The sequence below is a fragment of the Balearica regulorum genome, chromosome 13, assembly GCF_011004875.1.
Source record: "Balearica regulorum gibbericeps isolate bBalReg1 chromosome 13, bBalReg1.pri, whole genome shotgun sequence".
Lineage (NCBI taxonomy): Eukaryota > Metazoa > Chordata > Aves > Gruiformes > Gruidae > Balearica > Balearica regulorum.
In genome coordinates this window covers 1,292,768-1,314,928 of record NC_046196.1, presented here as the reverse complement: position 1 = coordinate 1,314,928, position 22,161 = coordinate 1,292,768, and the positions used below count along the sequence as shown (strand labels likewise).

Genomic DNA, 22,161 nt, shown 5'->3' with positions numbered 1-22,161 from the left:
TTCTGTTCATTTTGTAATATTTGTACTTGTCCCTTTAAAATGTATATTCTGTGAAACAATGTATACCTCGAGTGCTGGTTTCTTTGGATGCTTTTGTGCTGTGTGCGGCAAAGCCAGAAATGGAACTGACCTGTGGCTTCTCAAAATGCAGGGTTTTTTTTTTTTCATTCTCCCTGAGGTCTTGATCCAACGCACGTATTGGAAACAAATCTCATTCTTATGTACTGTGAATGTGCACCAGATGGGGGAAAAAACAAATAAAGCTGGTCTGTTCTCCCTCTAATGAAAAGGGAAAAGAAATCCATTTGGGAGTTGTGGATGATGCTGGTTTTGTCTTGGAATAGAGGAGGATGTTTCTCTCTTTCTTTGTGTTTTGTGTAGTCCACCTCTGACAGTGCAGAGACGCTGTAAGGTGTGCTTCATACATTGAGGCACAAATCTTTCCAGCTCTTCAGCACGTTGGTCTGTGGCTTCGGGATCTGTAAAATCAAGGGAACTCGTGTTCTGGTGTCCCACGTCCTTCAGCGGTGCTGTACAGCGCTGCTCGGATGCTGGCTCCAAATTCAAATGTTACAGCGAAGCTGATCGTTGTTTTGAGTTGCAGCAAAAAGGGAAGCGATGCGCTGGGATCCTGTTTGTGAAAACCTCCCGTAGGTTGTGACTCTTCTTCTCTCTTCCATGAAACCACCGTGTTCCCCAGAAGGTTGTGTAGAAGAGTTTCTTGGATGTGGAATTACTCTCTGCCCTTTTAAAAATGAAGAGCCAAGGAGCTGCGTAGTCACCAGGAACACAGAGCACTGCTGGGGCTGCGCTACTGCCTCCTCTCCCACGCCAGTGGGCACGGGCCAGCGGCTGCCAGCAGCCGCGTCTCGTGTTTTGGCACGCGCTGTTTTACCAGAGGCGCAACCGAAGTCCCCGTAGAGGTCTGTCTTCCTACCGGACTTTTTTTCCCCTGCCATCACTGTTTTGTCTCTTAGGGCGAATTCTCTGGCCAGGGAAACTGGGGGTTCACCGTTGCCAAGCCATGTTTGTCCCTCGCTCTGCCCTGGCTGCTTCGCTGCTCTAGTTTCTGTTTATTCCCAGCAGAAGGGCGTAAATCTGAGCCAAGGAATGTCCAGGGGGAAAGACCTGGGACATTTGATTTAGCCACATCTTAAAGGATAAAAGGGAGGGGCTGCACCGTTGTACACTAACGCAGGTCTTGAAGTCAGCCACGAGTCAGTCAGCGGAAGTTGATGGAAAACAGATCTTATCAGTCCGACGTGATATTTTTTATATCCCAGATTAGTTGCAAATTCACCAAAGTGCTGCCTGGGCTTGTGCAGGGCGTTTGAATGGGCGCTGCAAGGGTCACCCGATTTAACAAAACCGATACAGAAATCTGCAAGGGCAAATTGAAAACAGAAAGATGGAGCAGTGGAAGGGTGATGGTCGGCAAACGTCCTTCACCTCACCCCAGAGAGCGATCCGTGCTTGTTTGAGGCTTGGCAGCGACCTGGAAGGAGAGAGATGCTCTCTGGAAAACCAGCGAGGTGACGGCTGCCTGCGTGGGGAGCGAGCCGCTGCCACGGAGTCGTCCAGGTCGCCGGTAAGATCGGCGCAAGGCTGTTTGTGGGAAACCAAACCGGGCAGGAATGCTGGATATTAAAAACGCCAGCTTAAAAATCCAGAGAAATGCCATGCAAATGATTCAAAGCTTGGAAAACTTTATTTATGGTGGGAGACTTGAGCCCAGTCTAGCTCTTGTCAAAGGGGATGTTACCAAATCGTACCGTGGAGGGGCTTGCACGTGGAATAGAAACTTTACTAAAGGGCTTTTTCATCTAAAAAAGGCCACTAGTTAGTGGTTCACACCAGAAATAGGTACTTTTTCACATTTATCGCTACATCATTAACTATGGCAACAGTTTAGGGAGGTTTAAAGTGGATTCTCCATTGACAGAAAGTTTTAAAGCTGAGGCACGTGTTTGCTAAAACATCATCGTAGTCAGGGATTAGCCCAGGGCCCCCGGCTGGGTTGATTCCGGGAGCTCCGGGTTAGCCGAGGAACGGGGCCGGCGCAGGTCCCGGCGCGATGGGGGAGCGTGCCCGTGCTCTCCCTAGGCGCTGCTTTTACCCGGGTGTGGGCACACACGCTTTTTTGTAAAATACTGTTTCCTGGTGCGCTCTACGTGCAGTTGCATTTTGGTAACTCCAGGTCACTCTTTGCCATCCTCAGCTCTTGTCCCGTTGCTGTTTACGGTTGGGAAAACTGCTCGTTAATCCCCATTTGTTACGGAGCCTTTTGGTGTTGCTGTCGTTTCCTTTTACGCGATTAACTTCCCGGGGCGGGGGGAACCTTCAGCCTTGTTCCAGCGCTTCCGAGAGCTGCTAGAGCCGCGTCGGATGCCGTGGGGAGACCCAAGCAGCCTCTGCCGAGGAGCTGTCCCCTTCCTGCACGTGCCGGCTCCCTCAAAGATCTCGAGGTGCTTGAGATGTGTTTGCAGAAGCCGCATGGAAGTCTTCCTGCTTCTCCATTCCTTACAGCTTAGAGCAGCGTCTGCCAGCGCGGGTATCGGCTGTGCTGCTCCGTCATCCTGCAGATCCTTCCCGCAGCTCTGTCCACCAGAGCTGGGGCTGCTGTGAATCATCGAACCCCAGCCTGGTTTGGGTGGGCAGGGACCTCCCAGCCCACCCAGTGCCACCCCTGCCATGGGCAGGGACACCCTCCACTAGCCCAGGTTGCCCAAAGCCCCATCCAACCTGGCCTTGAGCACTGCCAGGGAGCCAGGGGCAGCCACAGCTTCTCTGGGCACCCTGTGCCAGGGCCTCAGCACCCTCACAGGGAAGGATTTCTGCCTCCCATCCCATCTCCATCTCCCCTCCTGCAGCTTCAGGCCATTCCCCTTGGCCTGTCCCTCCCTGCCCTTGTCACCAGCCCCTCTCCAGCTTTCCTGGAGCCCCTGCAGGGACTGGAAGGGGCTCTGAGGTCTCCCCGCAGCCTTCTCTTCTCCAGGCTGAACAACCCCAACTCTCTCAGCCTGTCTCCAGAGCAGAGGTGCTCCAGCCCTCGGATCATCTCCACGGCCTCCTCTGGCCTGGCTCCAACAGCTCCATGTCCTCCTTGTGCTGGGGAGCCCCGAGCTGGACGCAGCACTGCCGGGGGGTCTCCCCAGAGCGGAGCAGAGGGGCAGAATCCCCTCCCTCGACCTGCTGCTCACGCTGCTGGAGATGCAGCCCAGGATACGGTTGCTGGCTTATGTTGAGCTTCTCGTCCCCCAGCACCCCAAGTCCTTCTCCTCAGGGCTGCTCTCCATCCATTCTCCGCCCAGCCTGGAGCTGTGCTTGGGATGGCCCTGACCCACGTGCAGGACCTTGCCCTTGGCCTTGTTGAACTTCAGGCGGTTCACATGGTCCCACCTCTGCAGCCTGTCCAGGTCCCTCTGGACGGCATCCCTTCCCTCCAGCGTGTCGACCCACCACCCGGCTCGGTGTCGTCGGCAGCTCGCTGAGGGTGTGCTCGATCCCACTGCCCGTGTCACTGATGAGGATGTTAAACAGTGCCGGTCCGATGCTGACCCTGAGGAACACCATTCCTCACTGATCCCCACTTGGCCCTTGTGAAGGACGACACGTACGGGATGGACGCGTGCTGAGCTCCCTGCCCGCAGGCTTCCTCCGCTGAGGTGGTGGGGGCCAGCCCGCCGCCCGCCGCTTCTCATTCCTTTCTTCTTCTGGCTCGCTGCGTGACGGGTCCCACAGGTGTGAAACTGCTCGGCCAACAAAGGAGGCATTAACAGGGCTTGTTTACCCATCTCATTTGAGGATTAAAAAAGACAATTCCAAATATTTGTCCTTACGTTGAACTTCTCGCATGGCAAACGTTTGTTGCCAGGTCCCCGCACAATGTGGGCGCCGTCTCGGCTTTCCCCCTGCGAGAAAGCGCTCGGTGAAATTAAAGCCGGGTGTGTGCACTTTGCTTCCTTCAGGTGCTTTGGAGAAGGAGCTGAGTGAAGAACTGCCGGCACGGGGGCAGCTCCCACGGCTAACGTGACGGTAACTACGGCAGAACCGCGCCGGTCCCTCCTGCCACCCGCACACCCACATTCCTTGGCAAAGCACGACGTGACCGTTAAGTGGGGAGATGGTTTGCGGAGGGTGGGTAGGTCTGAGCACGTTCCTGGTTTTGCTGAAATGAGCCGATAGAGGGAAGGGATGGCGAGGGAAGGGAATAGCGAGGGAAGGGATGGCGAGGGAAGGGATGGCGAGGGAGGACAACGCAGAGCTCTCTGCGTCGGCGAGGTCGGAGCCAGGAGCCTCGGCTGCTGCCCCAGGGAGGTCGGGGCGGTCGGGCAGTGCTCTGCCCTGAGACGGGGCAACGCTCTTCCACCTGTGCCCGTGCTCAGCAGCCGCTCGCTGTTCCCCAGAGCGCTCTGCTAATGTCTGTGGGGGAAATCCAGCATCAACAGCGCTGCGTCGGGGAACTGAGGCAATCACTTGAATTCTCAAAAATGACAACGTGTAGATGTAGGGCAGTTGGAGCAGGAAAATTTTGGTCGTGGCAATTGTTTTGCTTAGAATTGATTATTAGTTAAAGCTACGAAAGCGGTGAGCTGTGGCAGGTGCAGGATTTGTCCTCCTCTCAGCAGAGGAAAAATCTTTTAGACGGCATCAGTGAAAGCCGAGCCCGTGACAAAGATGATCGGCAGAGCATTGTCACCGGGCAATACAATTCTTCTTGCAGTGCGTCGGGAAAGCAGCAGTTTGTGCAAGCGACGGAACTCACTTTTTGGGGTGAATGGGGTTTTCTACAGAACTCAGTCCATAGTCACCTACATGTGGATCGTTATTAAGCTCGCAGTTGTCCGGCATTATGCAATTGTTCTCCTTCTGTTCCACAATTGCTTATTTGTGATGAAGATCTCTGAGACCCGCTGACGCGGTTACATTGCTCAGCGCTGTCTTGCTCTTCCAGTTTCGAGAAGGTCTGCTCGGCTCAGTGGCTGCTGATCCTGTACAGTCTTTCACATTGTAATTACAAAGGGCCCTGGAACAACCGCAGCGGGGGAGCTGTGAGGGCTCCCTGCGCAATCCTGATAAATTCCGGTTACCTCTTAGGAAGCGCGATGAGCAAGCGGCGAAGGGAAGCAAGCTTTGGCAGATAAGCAGCCGGGGCGCGTGTGCCGGCGACAGCCGCGCCGTCTCGCTGCCGGTGTGAGCTTTGGCACCGGAGCATCACCTTGTGCCACCAGAAGCTCCGGCGCTGGAGCACAGACTCTTCACCGCTGGAAGCGTGCGTAGGAGGGTTGTTTTCAATGGAAAGATGGAGTGGAGACATGAAATACGTCTCTTATTTACATGTGCACTTATAAAAGGATGTAACAACCCACTCCCGCAGCTGGCAGCAGAATCTGGCTCTTAAAAACTTGCCCCGTCGCGGCTCTCACGGTAGCTGCAGCAGCCTCAGGGGAGCGGAACCCGGTCGGCTCACCCCGGGGGGAGCGAGAGCAGCAAGGCAGCCGCGGGCAGCCGCCGGCTTGGGGAACGGGCGAGGAGAAGCCGGTGGGAACCGTCGGCTGTGGCCGGGCTTTCAGCTGCAATCACGTAGGGAAAGAGGGGCATTGACCGAGCTGGGAGTGGAGGATTTTGGGGGGGGCGGCACTTTGTAACGGGTGCCGGGTAATGACCCGCCGGGCGTCGCTCAGGAGGGTCCTGGGTGCTGAAACTGCTCTGCGGGCTGGGAAGCAGATGCTGCGGTCCCAGGACAGGACATCCTCGCTGCGCTTGTAGGAGAGGAAAAAACGACTCGCAATGCGAAGGAAAGTTGTGGATTATTTTCTTGGCAAGTGCTATTTCACTGTAAACTTTATTTATCTTTGATCAAGAGGAATTGGATCCTGAATCCACAGAAATAAAGAGAATACTTCTGAACTACTTTTAAATCTGCTTCCAAGTGCCGTGGTGTCAATACCGAGCGCAGTCCCACTTCTCCAAGCATCAGGCAGAATTTGCAGGGTGTCCGAGACAGAGGTGATAAAAAATCAAGGGAGTCCAAATGCTCCGGCCCCTCTCGTTAGTCCCACGTCCTTGGCTCCGTGCTCGGCCGGACGTTGCCCTTTGCCAGTGAAGGGAACGCTGAGACAGAGCAGGGAGAGGCAGGGAAGTCACCCCAGTGCCTCTGACGGAGGAGAGGATATTTTTTTGATGCTTCCTTGAAAGAAGCATCAGCTGGAGAAGCGAGTGGTTTAAAACACCCCGTGTTTGGTCCCTCTCTGCCCTCCCAACCCCGTCCCCGGCAGCTGCTGCAACACCGGGCGTCTGGGCCAGAGCCACCGCTGCTGCGACACCGCGCCGGCTTCACGTGCCGCATGCCCGTACCTCGTCATACTCCTGGGCAGCATCTCGTTTCCCTTCGCTGTTGATCTGACGCATATTCAGCATAAATACCATCCTGCGCTGGCCTCCGAGCCGTACCCAGAGCTCCGGAGAGGAAACCAGTCCGCAGGTGCTGAAATGGGGCATTGGGGGAGGGAGAAAAAGGAGAGCAAACAGGAGTGCAACTCGTGTCTTGGAGGGGGACGGGACCGCTGCTGCTGCCCAAAACGCTGCTCCTCTGCCAGGAACGTTCCGTGCCTGCCGCAGGGAGATACGCGCTTGGGAACGCGAGCAGCCGTGTCGCTTGATGATCTGCTGAGCTCCGGTTCTCCCAGGCAATGACACCATTCTGCAGGGAGTTAATTTTTAGTGAGGACGACAGACGGAAGGGCCGAAATGTTTAACCTGGGCGAGCTGCGCCAAGGAGCCGCCAATCTGGTTCGTGCAACCGAGCGACAACAGAAACCTCCCGCGACCCAGCGGGAGCACGGACACCCCCCCGGGTTCGCACAGGAGGGTGGTGGCAAGGACCAGGGGAGAAGCAGGGAGTCCCGAAATCCCGGAGAAATGTCTCTGCGCAAAGTGCTCCGGATGAACCGTAGCGCGGGCAGGCACGGACCCGGCCGCCTTGGCTCCCCGCGGCACGACCAGGCGGCGCAGGAGGAACCGGGGTGGCTGTTCCGGAGGGACGGAAAAGTCCTTGGAGCGATGCCACGGGCCTCCCCGTCCCAGAGCACAATTACCTTTACGGCGAGCAGGACCCTGGAGCTGCCGTGGTTGCAGGCGGTCAGTCCCCCACCAACCCCTGCGTCCCGGCGAGTGCAGCCCGGGGAAGCCAAACGGCAGAGCGTGACGCTGCAGTAAGTGGAAAATCGTTAGAAACTTACGTCGGGATGTTATTAATTAGTGAATTGGTGGTTAGACGTCTGAGCTCTGTGTAGTTATAGCTGGGGGAAGGGGAGAGCGAATAACCGGGGCGACGTCTCCGTGCTGCAGCGTTACAGCGGGAGCACGGCGCAAACTGAGCTCGTTCCCTGCAGCCTGCCGCAGAGCAGGAGGCAGAAACAAACCTTTTGATAAACATCATAAGCTCCTTGGAAACTGGGAAATATCCTTTGTAGATGGATCCAATCATTAAAGCTGTCAAGTGAAACAAAATAAACTTGTTTTTGCTGGACCAACTCAAATCGCTCTCCCCTCCTTAGCTCCCGACCGCGAGCGCTGGCTGTCACCCTGCCGATATTTGGACCAAGCCACACTTTCTTTTGCTTGATTAATGAAGATGACCGGAAGCATTGTGCTAAGATCTTCAAAACGTGTGGCGAATCTGTGCTGTCCCTCGCTCCGCAGGACCCGGCTGCTCCGGCTGCCCCGGGGCTCGCTGCCCTCTCCGCACAGGAGCCCCGAGCCCGGCGGCCAGTGCCAGCCTTGCCGGGGCGCGTGCCGGTGCCAACGCTGCCCGGGACCCGTGCCTGGGCTCTGCCTTCCCCGGCTGCAGCGGGGCAGAGCGGGGCCTGGGAGCGCAGAGCTGCAGATCACCTCTCGGGTCAATCCTCCTTCCACAAATAACTCTGGTTAGACGCATCACTCGTTTGCTCTCCCAACAGCGGGATGTTGTTTCTCATCCTACGACGATTAGAAACTCTCCCAGTTCCCAGCCCCAGCGTACCTGGGACCAGTTCCTACGTACGGGTCCTGTGTCATTACCGTCCTTTGGTTTATACCCGTTCTCTTCCTCCTGGGTGTTCCTGGAGAGTAACCTCGGCAGTCACCGTGATAAATTACAGAAAAAAAGAAGTATTTGTCTTCCGCTTACAAACTAGGCTCCGATCTCCCTTGTCGTCAACTCCTGCGGATGCTCCAGCACGAATTAATCCTTCCTGACCATAACCACACACAAAACACCCCAGACAAAGGTTTCCCGGAGCCCCAAACCCTGAAATACCTCATTTTCCGTCGGCGTGGGAGTGACAGTGCCCACCACATCCCACCCAGGCTGCCTGACGAGAACCCCGTGCCGACAGCTCCGGCCGCCTTGCGAGCGCCAGTTGTGCGTCCTCCTTCGCCGGTTCCAACTAATGGGCGATAATTTAGGATAGAAAAATCTGACCGGTTTTGAAGCTCGTGACCTGCTGTGGAGTTACACTTCCAACGCACCGGTCCCTGGGATCGCGCCGTTGGGTGCGAATGCCGTTCCGAGCCTGTCCCGTGCTGCCGGCGGTTTGGGCGGCTGTTCGTTCGCACGAGCCTACCTTTTGTGTTATCTTCTTCTGCCGGGCTGAGGTTTAGGGAATTCCTTACTCTGCACCGTGCAGGACACAGACCTCCCAACCGCAGCCTTTGAAAAGTCCTTTCAGAAATATTTCACGAAACACGAGGAAAAACCCCACTATATTGGGTATTCTTCCAGTGGTAGAAATACCCCTCACGTGGGGTAAAGCTGGCCTAAGAATAAAATAGTTACGTTTTTAAAGAGGAGAAAAATGATTGAGTTATGCTGTGGAAATTGGTACAGATATTTGCTACAATTAAATAGAAACACAAAGAGTAAACACTCCAGCTTTAAAATTACCCTCTGACAGCATCGACGACACGGCTGCCACGCTGGGAGGCAAGGCCGGGAACGCTGCTGTGGCTTTATTCCCGGGATGGAACGGGAAGACCCGTGTCTTGAATGGATTGTGACCGGCTCCTTTTTCTCTTTAAAAACCCTTCCGAAGCAGCCGAACATTCGGGAAAGCGGCCGATTGCGCACACCAGCCTCTAGACCGGGATGCCCAGTCGTCCCGTCCCGGTCCGGCACGGGGACAGAGATACGGCAGCAGTAACGCCGTGCGGCGATCCCGGCGGCCCCCCCGCCCCGTGCCTCCATCACGAGGGCGAAGTTAACGCCGGTGTCACACGCTCGGTGTTGTCTCTCCTCCAGGGACACCGCCAACAGAAATTACTATAAAACAAGTTTCCTGCCAACCTCAGCAGCTCTAATGAGTCAGGAAGCAGCAATCTGGGAACAGGGGAACTGTTGACAGAGCCTAATTATTTTCTGACAGTCTTTCTAACACAGTTAGAAAATAAAACACCTACATAGGCTTCGAAATTGCAAATGGGGTTAGCAATATTACGCACGAACCTGCTAATTTAACCCCACGATCCTGGTTTAGACTCCTTCCCCCTCGCACCTGCTGCTCTCCAACTGCTCAGGCAGGGAGAGGAACTTCATTATAAAAAGAGAAAATACCTTAATTACACAGAGCGCATAACTTTTAATGGCAGTCTCCTGTTCCAGTGTCTGGCAGGTAATCGGTTGGGATTTTTGTGTATTTTAGTTATGTTCATTCCATTTATTATAATTGCAAAATCAAGATGCGTGCAGAACGCGTTGCCGTGTTTCACAGACGTGCAAGTGAGAACGGACTCATGGAGGTGCCGTCCGGCCGTGTCCCCGGCCACGCCATGCTGCTCCTTGGTTCATTCCGACCCCTGACCGGAGCCGGACGAGGTTCCCCCTCCGCCTGCCGAGCAGTGGCCGCCGGCGCACGCTCCAGGGAAAAACGCGTGAGAAAGAGCAGACACAGACGGGGATCCCACCCCGGGACCCCGTCCCAGGCTGTGGGGATCGGCAGTTCCCCGTCCCCGGACTTCAAGGCAGGATCCCAAGCGGAGCCCATCTTCTTCTAAACCTCTGCTGCGGCGTGCGGAAAACCCGACGATAGCTGCGTACCACCCCACCCGCCGTCCCTCCCGCTCCCAGATTTCCTTTCCCGTGTTATTTCAGCTTCCACTGTTTGTGTCACTGCCACGGCTGGGATCCCTGGTTTCCACCGCAGGCACCGGCCAGAGTTTGCCCTTTCGGGACATCGCAGGTTTTGCCCATCAGCCAAACTGACATTTGAAAAGGAACGACAGAGCTCCTCTAACGAAGCCCCAGAAAACCTGCCTGGACCTGGCATTGAAACTGGATGTCTATCCAAAGCGAAGGGCAAAAAAAGGGTTCAAAAAAATCCTAAAAGTAAAGAAAAAATACACAAGCAGCTCAGTGGTCTTTCACCTACAGCCTCCTTCAGCACATGAGCCCCTCCAGCTTCCAGCTTCAGCCGTCCTCCGGACCCAGAGCCCAGCACCAACCACGGGGCCGGCGGACTCGGTCCCACGCTGATGTTTGGGGTCGGTACCAAAGAGCTGGGCTGTGCCAGCCACCTCCTGACCTTCACCCACCCCCTCGGGTCGCTGGCATGAATCCCTCCTCCTCTGGCCCCTTCCCCTGGCAGGGAAGACAAGCCGGGTTTCCTTCGCTGCCCGGGCAGCAGAGCGACGCAGCGTGCTGTGGAGGGCTGGGGCTGGTGAGATTCCCCCAGGAAAAGGATTTGGTCAAACGCTGTCGTTGCTCTTGCAGCTTAAACCTCACCCAGGTCTCGGGCGAGTCAAGGGAGGCTGGAGGCTAACGTCCCGACTGGCATTCACTGGTAAAGCAGCTCTGCTTAACGCGACAGCTTTTATTGCCTTCGCGTAGCTCTGTGTCCCCGGTCGGGGTGTCAGCGTCGGGTACGAGCAATGATGTCCTGAACATCCTCCCGTGCTCCGGCCTGTGAAGTCTTTCCGTTCGCCCGCCCGCACCTCTGCTTTTTTGCTTCTCTGCCCCTTTCAACATATCTTGTAACTCACGCTGGATTTCGAAAACTGTAAGATAAGGAGGTACGGTCCCAGCTCCCCGGCAGCACCTCTGCTGCGTGCTCCACGCGGCTCTTCACGTGCTGGGGGCCACAGGAGGAGTTTATGGCTCCCGCTGGACTCCCATAAACCTTGTACTCGTGTTTTGTTGACCTGTCTTGGCGTGGTTATTTCCCCGAGTCCCGCTGCCAGGCACCACTCTGCGCTGCACCCTGGACTAATCGCATCCAGTCATTAAAAACTCTAATCGTACAGGACTGGCCTCTCCTCCCCAGGAGCTGATTATCTATTCCTTCTCCAAACTTGGCCTGTGCCCATCGCCTCCCCCTCTCCGGCAATACCGCCTGGCTCTCGGGGTGCCCGGGCGCGCCGGGGCCCCTCTCCCTTCCTGCGGTTGTCACAACATGGCCATCGATGTTTGCCCCAGGTCAGGTAAGCCATAGGTGGGGATGGGACAGCCACGCCGTCACCGCCTCACTCCACAGAGGATTCTGATTCCCTTTTTCTCCACTTTTACCCTCATCCTGCGTCCTCGTTCATGCTCCAGCAGCTCTGCCCTTTGCAGGACTCCTCAAGGGTCTTCGCGGCCGAAGCCCTCCCTGAGCCACTGGGCCCTGCCAGCTTCTGCGGGGAACGGCTGCAAGAGGCCGTCGTGGTTTGCTGTTTGCTCCTGCGATTTTAACCAATTCCAGAGACGTTTCCCCCGGGTTCAGGCGTGCGGTCAGACCCGGGGACGCACCGTCACTCCGGAGCAATGCCTGCCGGTGGCATTCCCACTGCGCTGCGTCCTGCTCGGGCACGCCCGCCCCGGGAAGCCCAGGATAACGCCTCGGTGCCCGCAGGACCTCTGGGCAGCAGAAGCTGGCTCCGGCCATGAGCGCAGCTTGCCTCGGCCGGGCAGAGGCCCTTAGCTTGGGTCTCGACCAGGAGGAGAACGTTCCTGTGCCACCTGCTGCTGCATTTGCAATTAAACCAGTCGTCGGCCGCGGGGTGACCTGTCCCTGCTGCCGCGCGAGTCCTTCGCAGTCGCGCTGCTGCTGCTGCTGCTGTGCCGGTAGCGGCTGGGATTTCGGCGCTGTCCGGTCTTGCCGGCCAGCGATGAATTCCTTTGCCCCCAAAAAAGCAGCGGGGCTACCTGTTCCATCCCCGAGTGCTCCGTCTCTCGTCGCTCCCCTTTCAGGACTAAGATCTGGTTTTGGGTCCCCTGCCACAGACCATCTGTTGGCAGCACCTTCCCAGACAGCCTTTGTTTCCCTCGTTACTTGGACAGGAGGTGATTATAGCACAGCCTTACATTTTTTCCCCCTGGATGCTTCCCAAATGGTTGGATTTTGCAGTGCCAGCGCAGGGGTAGCTCTCTCTTCTCGAGGGAAAGGCGTTCCTCCCTCGCTGGGCAGGGATGACTTCACCTCCCCTCCCCGGGCGGGCAGGTACGTGATTGCCAAAGGGGAGAACTTTCCATCTTTCCCTTCAGCTCTTCTGAATACACGTGCTCCACGGCTTTTTTCTCACCCCCCCCCAAACTTCCCACCATAAAAATAATTGCCAGTTGTTCAGTTAATTTATCAGCTAATCCTTTTGAGTCCACGATTATCTAATCTGAGCCTGCCAACTTGCGCGGTGCTGTGAGTATTCAGCTCTCCTGGTTTCTCCCGCACGCTCTGACAGCTGCGCCAGGCCCCTGCGCAGCGCAGCTAAATAATGCCTTTAGACTCGCGCTTTGAAATTCTTTCTTTCTTGGATTTATAGCTCATATTTTACCTTATTTCAATGCCTTAGCATTGCTATGTTTGGGAAATTGCTTTGTTGGTGTCCTTATTCTTAGAGTCATGGAATCGTTTAGGTTGGACAAGACCTTTAAGATCCTCCAGTCCAACCGTTAACCCAGCACTGCCAAGTCACCACTAACCCACGTGCCTGGGCACCACATCTAGACATGAGGCTAGCTGGTAGCCTAACAGTTCAGGCGGGCTGTGGTCCTGCAGTCGAGCTGAGCTGGGCTGAGCTGGGCTTGGCTGAGCTGGGCTTAGCTGAGCTGGGGGTAGGCGGGCTGCCCTGAGCCAGTCTCACCTCCTCACTGCACAGCCTGCCCTGGACCACACACTTCACACACTGGCGCTCCAGTGAGTGCTGTTAATGACGTAGTCTGTCTAAAGCTAACACTGCTTTTTGATGAGGTTATTTTGCCAGGGGATCGGTTTCCCAGCCGGACTCCATCCCGCTCCACGCTTGTGCCAGCACAGAGCAGCATGGCGGAAAAATATCCCGGCGCTCGAAGCACCGCCGCTGCGGCGCTGCGAGTGCAGGAGTGCGGTCGGATGCCGGGTGGGCACGCTGGGCAGGAGGCTGGCCCGCGGCCACCAACCATCGGCGGGCAGCCGGCGGCAGGCAGCGTTCACGGCATCTCCAAACCCTCCCGAGCACCGCTGTCCCGGCTGGCGGGGTGCGGCGAGTTTCTGGAAGATGCCGAGTGGTTTTGGAGAGGGACAGCACCGGGATCCGAGAGCAGTCTTGCACAGGAGCCAGCTGAGGGAGGGACGGGAGCCAACCTTTCGGTGACACGGGGAAACTGGACCCTGTGCCGAGCCGGAGGTATGCGTCAGCTGTTCACAGCTCCTTCCTCCTCCATTTTTCACAGCTTAAGCATTCGCCTGGCACCTCCATTCACTCACACAGCAAGCCCTCCTGCTCTCCAGTCCCTTCCCCATTTCCAAAGCAGATTTTTATCACCTTGGAAAAGTAATTTTAAAACTGTGGGGGTGACCTTTCCTCACCTCCTCCCTCGGTCAGTCAGGGAAAGGCTCCCAACCTCCCTCAGCGCTTACGTTCTCCAGATTACCCAGATCTGGGGTACGCGTTGAGTTGGGACGCCATCGCTGTTTCACTTCATTAAACCACACCGCTGATCCTCTCCCCACATTTCCATTTTGCTCAGAAACATTTGCTTCTTTATTTGGGACAATATAAACCGCAGTTTGTTTGGACCACTGACCCTGTGCCGCGTCTGGGCAGCAGGACACGGAGGCGGCCAGGCCCCGGCAGGCCGCAGCGGACGGAGGCGCGATGCCGACGTGCCCCTCGCCTCGTCCCACGACGGCCCGGCCAGACACGGCCGGTTCGCTCCGGGGAGCCCTCCCGTACAGCCCCCACAGCGCTGGCGGCAAAACGCCTCGGGCCTTTGGGCCGCCCCAGCGGCCTCCAGCCAAGCTCCCGGCAGCCGCCCCTCGCCTCTCCCGCACCCCCCGGGGCTGGAGGCCACCCGGTGCCGCCCCCGGGCCGCCTCAGCGCCGCGAACACACCCCCCCCCCCCCCGCCCCGTTCTAGACGCTTCCGCGCCCCCCGCCACCGCGGCGGCTCTTCCGGCTGGCGGCGCCCCCCCCTCCGCCGCGCCCCGCCCCCTAACGCATGCGCCCTGCGGCCCTGGCGGCGGCGGCCGGGGGAGCGCGGCCGCGGGTCCAACCGCGCAGGCGCGTAGGGCCTGGCCGGGAGGGGGGCTGTTCCTTCGCCGCGTCTCCCCGCCCGCCGGGGCGCATGCGCGGGCCGGCGGCGCTGGGGTTCCTTGTCTGCGCCCCCTCCCCGGTGCCCGCGCAGGCGCAGAGCGGTAACGGAGGGGGCGGTCGGGTGCGTTCCGTTGGCAGCGGCCGGTTCCTGTCAGCGGCGGCGGGTGGCGGTGCCCGGTCCCGACGGCGAGCGGAGCCCCCGGCCTGGCCCGACCCGGCCCGATTCGCGGCCCCGACGAGCGGAGCGCCGCGCTCTCGCCTGCCGGTGTCTCCCCTCCCCACCCCGGGGCGGCGGAGGCAGCAGCGCCCCCCTCCCGGCCCGGCCCCCTCCTCCCGCCGCTCCCCTCGCCCCTGCCGGGCCGCGGAGCTGCGATGCCCTCGGACTTCATCTCTCTGCTCAGCGCCGACCTCGACCTCGAGTGCCCCAAGTCCCTCTACTCCAAGGGTGAGTGTGGCACCGGGCCGGGGAGGCGGGGCCGCGGGGGGGTCGCCGTGCCCGCGCCGTTAACCGTCGCTAACGGCCGGCCCTGCCGCCCGGGCCCGCGCATCGGCCGCCCCCCCACTTCCTTCTCGGGGCCGGCGGGGAGCTTCGCCCGCCCCGATCCGCCCCCCCCCCCCCGCCGGGCCCCCCCGCTGCCCCCCGCCGCCGGTCTGCGGGCCGGGTCGGGCCGGGCCGGGATGCTCGGCCGCCGGCACCCCGCCGCGAGGGGCCCCGCGGTCCGCGCTGGGGCTGAGCCCGGCTCCCCCGGCCGCATTCCTGGCCCGGCCGCGGCGGCCTCAAGAATGTGTCCCGACAGGTTCCTGCGCTCGGGGCCCGGCGGCGGCCCCCACGGCAGCGGGGCTGTGCGGCCGCGCCACAAGGCTCCTGCCCGCCGGTGCCGGGCCGGGAACGCGGCCGAGGCCCCGCTCGCCGCCCCCGTTTCCCTCGCCGTTTGGCGGCGCATCCGCGGGGATGCGGGCCGAGCCCCGGCGGAGCCCGGCGCTGCCCGGGGGGTCGGGACGCTTCGGCCGGGAGTTGGGAACGCGAAGTAACGGGGCGCGGGGAATGCGGGCGGGCCGAGGCTTCCCGAAAGGCGCTCGTTAAGTTTCTCGGAAAAGGGATTCAGTGGAAGCAGCCGCCTCGGGGAGGACCCGGGCGTTCTCGTTCGGGTAAAGGAGCGGAGCGCTGGTGTTCGGCGCGGCGGCGGGTCGCGGCACCGGGGGGGGTTCACACCATCCCCGGAGCCCGTTCGCCGGGGCCTGGGGGCAGCGGGACCGGTGCTGCCTGGGAGGTGGAGAGCGGGCCGGAACGCGGGGAACGCTCCGAGTAAACGAACTGAAACGCCTCTTCTCACAATAGCTGCGTTTTGGTTTTGACAAGCGCACGGCGGTGAGGGTGTGTGCGTTGGGAGAAGCGTTACCTGCCACGCAAGTGCTTAACTCGTTTTCTCCTATTTAAAAGCTTGGAAGTAACTGCTGGTGGTTTGTTGGACATACCTGCCCACAGTGCTACGGGGGGGGGGGGGGCGATTTTGGGGGTCTGTGACAGAAGAAATGTGAAGTCTTCAACTACTCTGAAGTGAAGGTAGCTAATCAGAGTTTAATGTTGTTACAGGAAAGACTACGCTTCAGAATTTTTGGAGCTAATTGTCATATTCTCATTAACTGAGTTGTGTGTCGTTAGTGCTGAAGCTAAAAGAAATGCAAAGACTTTAACGAATCAAAGCACATCTTTAAAGCTCTCTAACTGCCCTAAGTCATTGTCTCTCTGTTTAGAGATCTTAAAGTTATCACCAGTGTATAATAGTTTGTAATTTTTTTAAAAAAAGATGTTACTTACAGGGGTTTAGAGCTCGCCTGGTATCTCACAGGTGCAGATTCCAACTGGCTTCACTCCTAGTGAGGGCAATAGAAGGGAAAGAGTATTTTGAAACAGGGCAGTTCTAATTAAAAAAATGCAGGTGATAGAACCCCATCAAAATTATTATTTATTATACGGGGAATTTGAAAAGGGTGCACTGTTAAAGTAATTTTTAAAACACTTAAAAAGATTCCATGTAAGTTGCAAAATTTCTTCGAGGACTCAACGCTTCACTGAGCAGAACTTGTGAACTCATCAATCTTACCGTGAATTCTCAGAATTTTTGTTTTTAATGGTATGGCTGAGTGTCTTTTTCAGGTAGGAAAAGGATCTCAAACTGATTAATCAAGAGTGTATTTTTTTCCCAGGGGGCATTGATGTGGGTTCAGAGCTAGAAAAGGTCCAGAGAAGGATGTTTGAGGCTTAGCAGTGGCCATCATGAGCTTCTGGATCCAGACAAGATGGCATGTGATAGAGATGTATAAAGCAGTGAATGGCTGTAAAGAGGTTAAAGCGAGGTTTGCTTTGCATATTTTGTCATAATAAAAGATCAAGGAGATGTTAAGTTGAAATGCACTTTAATTTAAATTAAAATTTAGAACAAATGAATATACTCTTACAGGATGAATAATGAAGTGATCCTCTTTGCTGTGAGGTATGTCAGTATGATTTTTAGCTGGATTTAGGAAAAGATATTAGTGGTATCTGATCAATCAGAACAGGTTTCAGTGTGCTTGGTGTTGTTTTTTTTTTTTTTTTTTCCTAGATAGATACAGATAAACATCCTGTGGACAAATGCTCTGGATCAGAGTATGAATACAACTGATGAGATAAAGGGAAAGGTCTGAACACAGCAAGAAAGCCGCAAATATGCATTTGTGATGAGGGTGTGTGTTAGGAGCATGTAGTTTCTCACAGACATTCTCCTTTTAGAAATACAGCTACTCCGCCGTTTGGAATCCAACTCGCAGATTGAATTGGGGCCAGTAACTTTTCCTCTGAATTGCATTCCTGCGTGCGCGCCGGGATGGTTGCGGTTTAGTGATACCGGTCTTGTAAGTTTGTTGATGATGATGGCTGTGGTGTTTTGGAAGTACAGAGATTATGAGAGTGAGAGAAGCTGTAAGGTTGGGGTGGTCTGGGGAGTTAACTGAGGTTTTCTGAGGTACAAACTTTAGTTTATTCAAATTAAAGTGGAAGAGTCTTAGCGTGCTGATTAAAATATACTTGCCTGCTTTTAAAAGTGAAGTTCTATTTGAAAACCCAGCAAATCAGGATGTAGCTTACGCTAGTGCAATTTCTTTTATGGTATAGTTTGTCCTGTTCCTTGGACAGACCGAGTTATGTCATCTGTCTGTCTTTGCACTGCGTGTTAAAGTTTTGGCTTGCGTGGCCATTCCAGTTAAGGTTTTTGTTGTTCAAATTCCTTTAAAAATGTTAAGCAAAACTTTGGAAAGCACGCAGACCTAAGGTGAAATGGCAACACGGACAAAGGGAGAGTTGTTAATTTAAAATTTGATCCGATCATTTGAGTTATTTCTTTTAATTTATGCATAGCTTGGCAAAGGGAGTATCTTTATTTGAGGATCTAAATACTTTATCGTCCAGTTTTTACTCACGTAGGTGCAGTTTCATGAGCAGTTCTGAGTTCCTGCTGTTAAAACAGTCTCGTCCCTTGTCTTTTCCTCACCGCTCTGCTCATGCCAACATTTACGGCATGCAGTGAACAGGCCTAGGGAGCTGGTGTTAAAATTAACTCAGCTTTTCCCTTCTTCCTTCTCACCCTGCCCCCCAACACCAAAAAGGAAAAAGAGAAGAGAAATGTTGATTTTTTTTTTTTTTTTTTTTTTAAACTGGGTGAGTATCCTGGTCGTGTTTGCTGTGGGTCTTCGTGAATGGCTTGTGCTGACTCAAGGAAAGGACATGTGAAAACTAGCAGTGGGGAAGGGTGGGACTATTTCTTTCAGCAGCAGTGCCAGCTCATATTGGCTTAAAATGATAGTGAAACTGCTCTGAACTTGCAGGCCTCTGGAATAGGACTGGTTTTAGCTGTTGGAAAGAAATGCGAAGTAGTGATTCCAAGGCTGTTGAATGTTGCTGAAGCTCATCCTCACAGCTCCTGAGGAACTGACTTGCGCTACGGCCTAAACCCCACCTTTTTATGTATAATCAATACTATATTAAAAAAAAAAGTAAATGCTTTGTAACCATTGCAGAAGGATGGTATCTTCTAATAAGAAGATAATAAAGATATTAAAAAGTATGTGTTTTTGAATGCCAAAAATGTTTAGAATGTAATAGGTTTAATTCCCATATTTACATAACATACTGTCCTTTTTGAAATAAACCAACCCAAATGTGCATACAAATTAGTAATGTAGTAGAAAAATCACTGGAGCATAAAACCTAAAACCTTGAGGCTAGTTGTTCCACGGTTTAATATCATCTGCAACATTCACGTATAGCAAAGCTAGCTATTCATTGTAAACAGGCAGAGGTGAGAACCTGTGAGTAAAGCAGTTCATCAAATGTCAGGTACTACAGCTGAACTGACTACATGTGCAATTAATTTAGCTAATACATTCATTTTGAACAACTAAAGTAATGTGTGTGTACTAATAAAGCTGCATTTTTGCACTGCAGCAAGTACAATCAGAACTTTTCATTCCCCCTACCTGGTTTTGCTTTACACAGCTGAGTAACTGTAAAACCGAGACTTTCTTAAACTTAGAAGCAACAAGAAAAATCTTAGTAGTCTCCTAAATAGCTCTTTTGCCCTAAAAATGTCATACAGTCCAAACTCAATTTTCCTCCATGCTGAAATGTTAAATGACAGTAATCTACTTGTGTTGGCTGAGAATTGTTGATACAACACGTGGGTTTTGGTGATTTTTTTTTTTTCCCCCCCTACCAGAACTCTCTTTCTTTCTGTGATCAAAGGGATAATGCTATTAAGACAGTGATGGAGTTATCCAAGAGGGATGGAACAGATGTTTTACTAGTTTTTTTTTTTTTGTAAGAGCCTGCTTTTAGTTTTGGACTTTAGAACTAGTATTAGCAGTTTTTAGGACTAGAAATAATACTTAGCTGCTTTTTGTAGCTCATAGAAGGTGCCATGCTGGACAAACAGTGCGGAGTGGTATGTCAGGGATGGGCTGCGTACATCTGCCTGCTGCAGCTCTTCCAGCTGCCCTCGGGATATTCTGGCTTCGGTCAACTGGAATGGATTCTACCGAAGTTCCTTAAAGTCTGTGTCAGCCCTGTGAATGTCCGTTTCTACTTGGAATCTTAGTAGTTTTTTGGCTTTTAAACCAGAACTATGGAATATGTTGCTGCAAGATGATTACGTGTGGTGCTGGGGGGGAGGATTTTGAATTCACAGCTTTTCACCCTGTAATTTGAATATTCCAGTGACAGTGCTGTTTAAACAGACCCTTTTCCCTGCCGTCTGTTCTCACCCGTGTGCTGTTCTCTGAATTGTGCCAGCACAATTGTTTTTTTGTGGCTGCAAGATGAATGGGATTAGGAAACTAATCTAGAATGAGTATATTGTACTTTGGATAGGATTTTCTAACCTTGTTCTGCTCCCTGGTCTAGTTTACTGTGCAGCTGCACAAGTAGTGGTGTTGGGACAAAGAAAGGCGGTAGCGAGGACTTGGATTAAGTGGTGAAGGAGGTAGCAGATGAGGTAGAACTGCTAAACTGGCTCTGTCACGGAAAGAAATGCTCCTCGCATTGTGCCTTCTGTGGCATTTGCTGTGCCTGGGCTCTTGTGCTGAGAGCCCGGGCTGGTTTCTTGGGGATGGGTGAGGGAATCCGTTTCTGGAGCTCAGGCAGCCAGGCAGGACACTGCAGAACCTCTCCTGCTGCAGGGGTGGATGGAAGAGGCTCTGTTCCTGCCTCAGGTTCTCCTTTGCTGCCTGTTTGTGTCTGAGTGCAAGTGTGTGATGTGGATCTAGGAGTAAGGGAAATTAAGAGGAATTAAGTAAGCTTTTTCTTCAGTTCTAAGACTAGTTGGATTTTTTTCATCATCAATTTTACTCATTTTGGTTCCTTTATTTAGTTCTATGAAAGCTGTAGGTTTTTTTCTGTTAGAGAATCTCCATATGTTGCACATTTTAATTTAGATATTCAAAGAAACAGTAATTGGAGAGAATATATTTCAACCCCATGTAAGGATTTGTATATTGCAATGAGGAGCTTGAATTTGACTTGATTAGTGAGATCTCGGCATGAATCACAGAACCCCAGCCTGGTTTGGGTGGGCAGGGACCTCCCAGCCCACCCAGTGCCACCCCTGCCATGGGCAGGGACCCCCTCCACTGGCCCAGGTTGCCCAAAGCCCCATCCAGCCTGGCCTTGAGCACTGCCAGGGAGCCAGGGGCAGCCACAGCTTCTCTGGGCACCCTGTGCCAGGGCCTCAGCACCCTCCCAGGGAAGGATTTCTGCCTCCCATCCCATCCCCATCTGCCCTCCTGCAGCTTCAGGCCATTCCCCTTGGCCTGTCCCTCCCTGCCCTTGTCACCAGCCCCTCTCCAGCTTTCCTGGAGCCCCTGCAGGGACTGGAAGGGGCTCTGAGGTCTCCCCGCAGCCTTCTCTTCTCCAGGCTGAACATCCCCGACTCTCTCAGCCTGAGGTCTCCAGAGCAGAGGTGCTCCAGCCCTGGGATCATCTCCATGGCCTCCTCTGGCCTGGCTCCAACAGCTCCATGTCCTCCTTGTGCTGGGGAGCCCCGAGCTGGACGCAGCACTGCCGGGGGGTCTCCCCAGAGCGGAGCAGAGGGGCAGAATCCCCTCCCTCGACCTGCTGCTCACGCTGCTGGAGATGCAGCCCAGGATACGGTTGCTGGCTTATGTTGAGCTTCTCGTCCCCCAGCACCCCAAGTCCTTCTCCTCAGGGCTGCTCTCCATCCATTCTCCGCCCAGCCTGGAGCTGTGCTTGGGATGGCCCCGACCCACGTGCAGGACCTTGCCCTTGGCCTTGTTGAACTTCAGGCGGTTCACATGGTCCCACCTCTGCAGCCTGTCCAGGTCCCTCTGGACGGCATCCCTTCCCTCCAGCGTGTCGACCCACCAGCCGGCTCGGTGTCGTCGGCAGCTCGCTGAGGGTGTGCTCGATCCCACTGCCCGTGTCACTGATGAGGATGTTAAACAGTGCCGGTCCGATGCTGACCCTGAGGAACGGCACTGGTTGAGCGTAGCAAGTGTCGAAGCAGTGCGTGGCAGTGAGCCGTTTCACAAGGAAATGGGCTCTGGTGCTTTGTCAGCCGGGGCTGTTCCCGGAGGAGGCTGTGGATGTGTGCTTCCCTGCCATCACATGGGTTGGCTTCAGACTACTTCCGCTTGCAAGTCAAACGAGTATGTTTTATTACGTTGCCTTTAATTCAGCAATGTTGGAGGCTTCTCAGGGACCCAGAGGTTGGAAAATTGCCTTGAATTGTTGTGCACATATTTCGGGTTGCAGATAGGCTTTAGAGGAAGATACTCTTTCCCAGTACTGTCTTTCCACCCACTTTAGTGTCTCTTTTTTTTGGCTCATTGCATTCCTCTTTGATGCGAGGTTATGCCACTTGGCATCTCTTATATTTTGTTTTGTTCTGGAAATTCTTTGTGCAGTTTTGACACTTGTTCTAATAGAGATCTGAAAATTTTTAAAATATGAAAATATTAGGCACCGAGTACTTGTGCTTCAATTAGTTCAGGATCTGTATGTTTGAAATAACTTTATCACTGCTCATAAGTAGAATCTATAGGATACTGCTGTTTAGTGTAATCAAGAAGTAAAACTTTTATTGTGTTT

General features: G+C 54.6%; 1 protein-coding gene across 2 annotated transcripts in view; it reads left to right on the top strand.

Annotated features, from left to right (window-relative positions):
- The first annotated feature begins 14,551 nt into the window (after positions 1-14,551).
- The window catches only part of NFAT5 (nuclear factor of activated T cells 5), a 73,197-nt gene continuing 65,587 nt past the window's right edge, over positions 14,552-22,161 (top strand). Inside the window, exon 1 of one of the 2 annotated variants that reach the window (XM_075765696.1) lies at positions 14,552-14,967. Coding sequence is in view for 1 of the 2 variants with exons in the window: in XM_075765695.1 (XP_075621810.1) it covers positions 14,895-14,967 (73 nt within the window). In the remaining variant the exon portion in view is untranslated. The remainder of the gene's footprint in view (positions 14,968-22,161) is intronic. The other variant, XM_075765695.1, reaches the window with a different exon arrangement.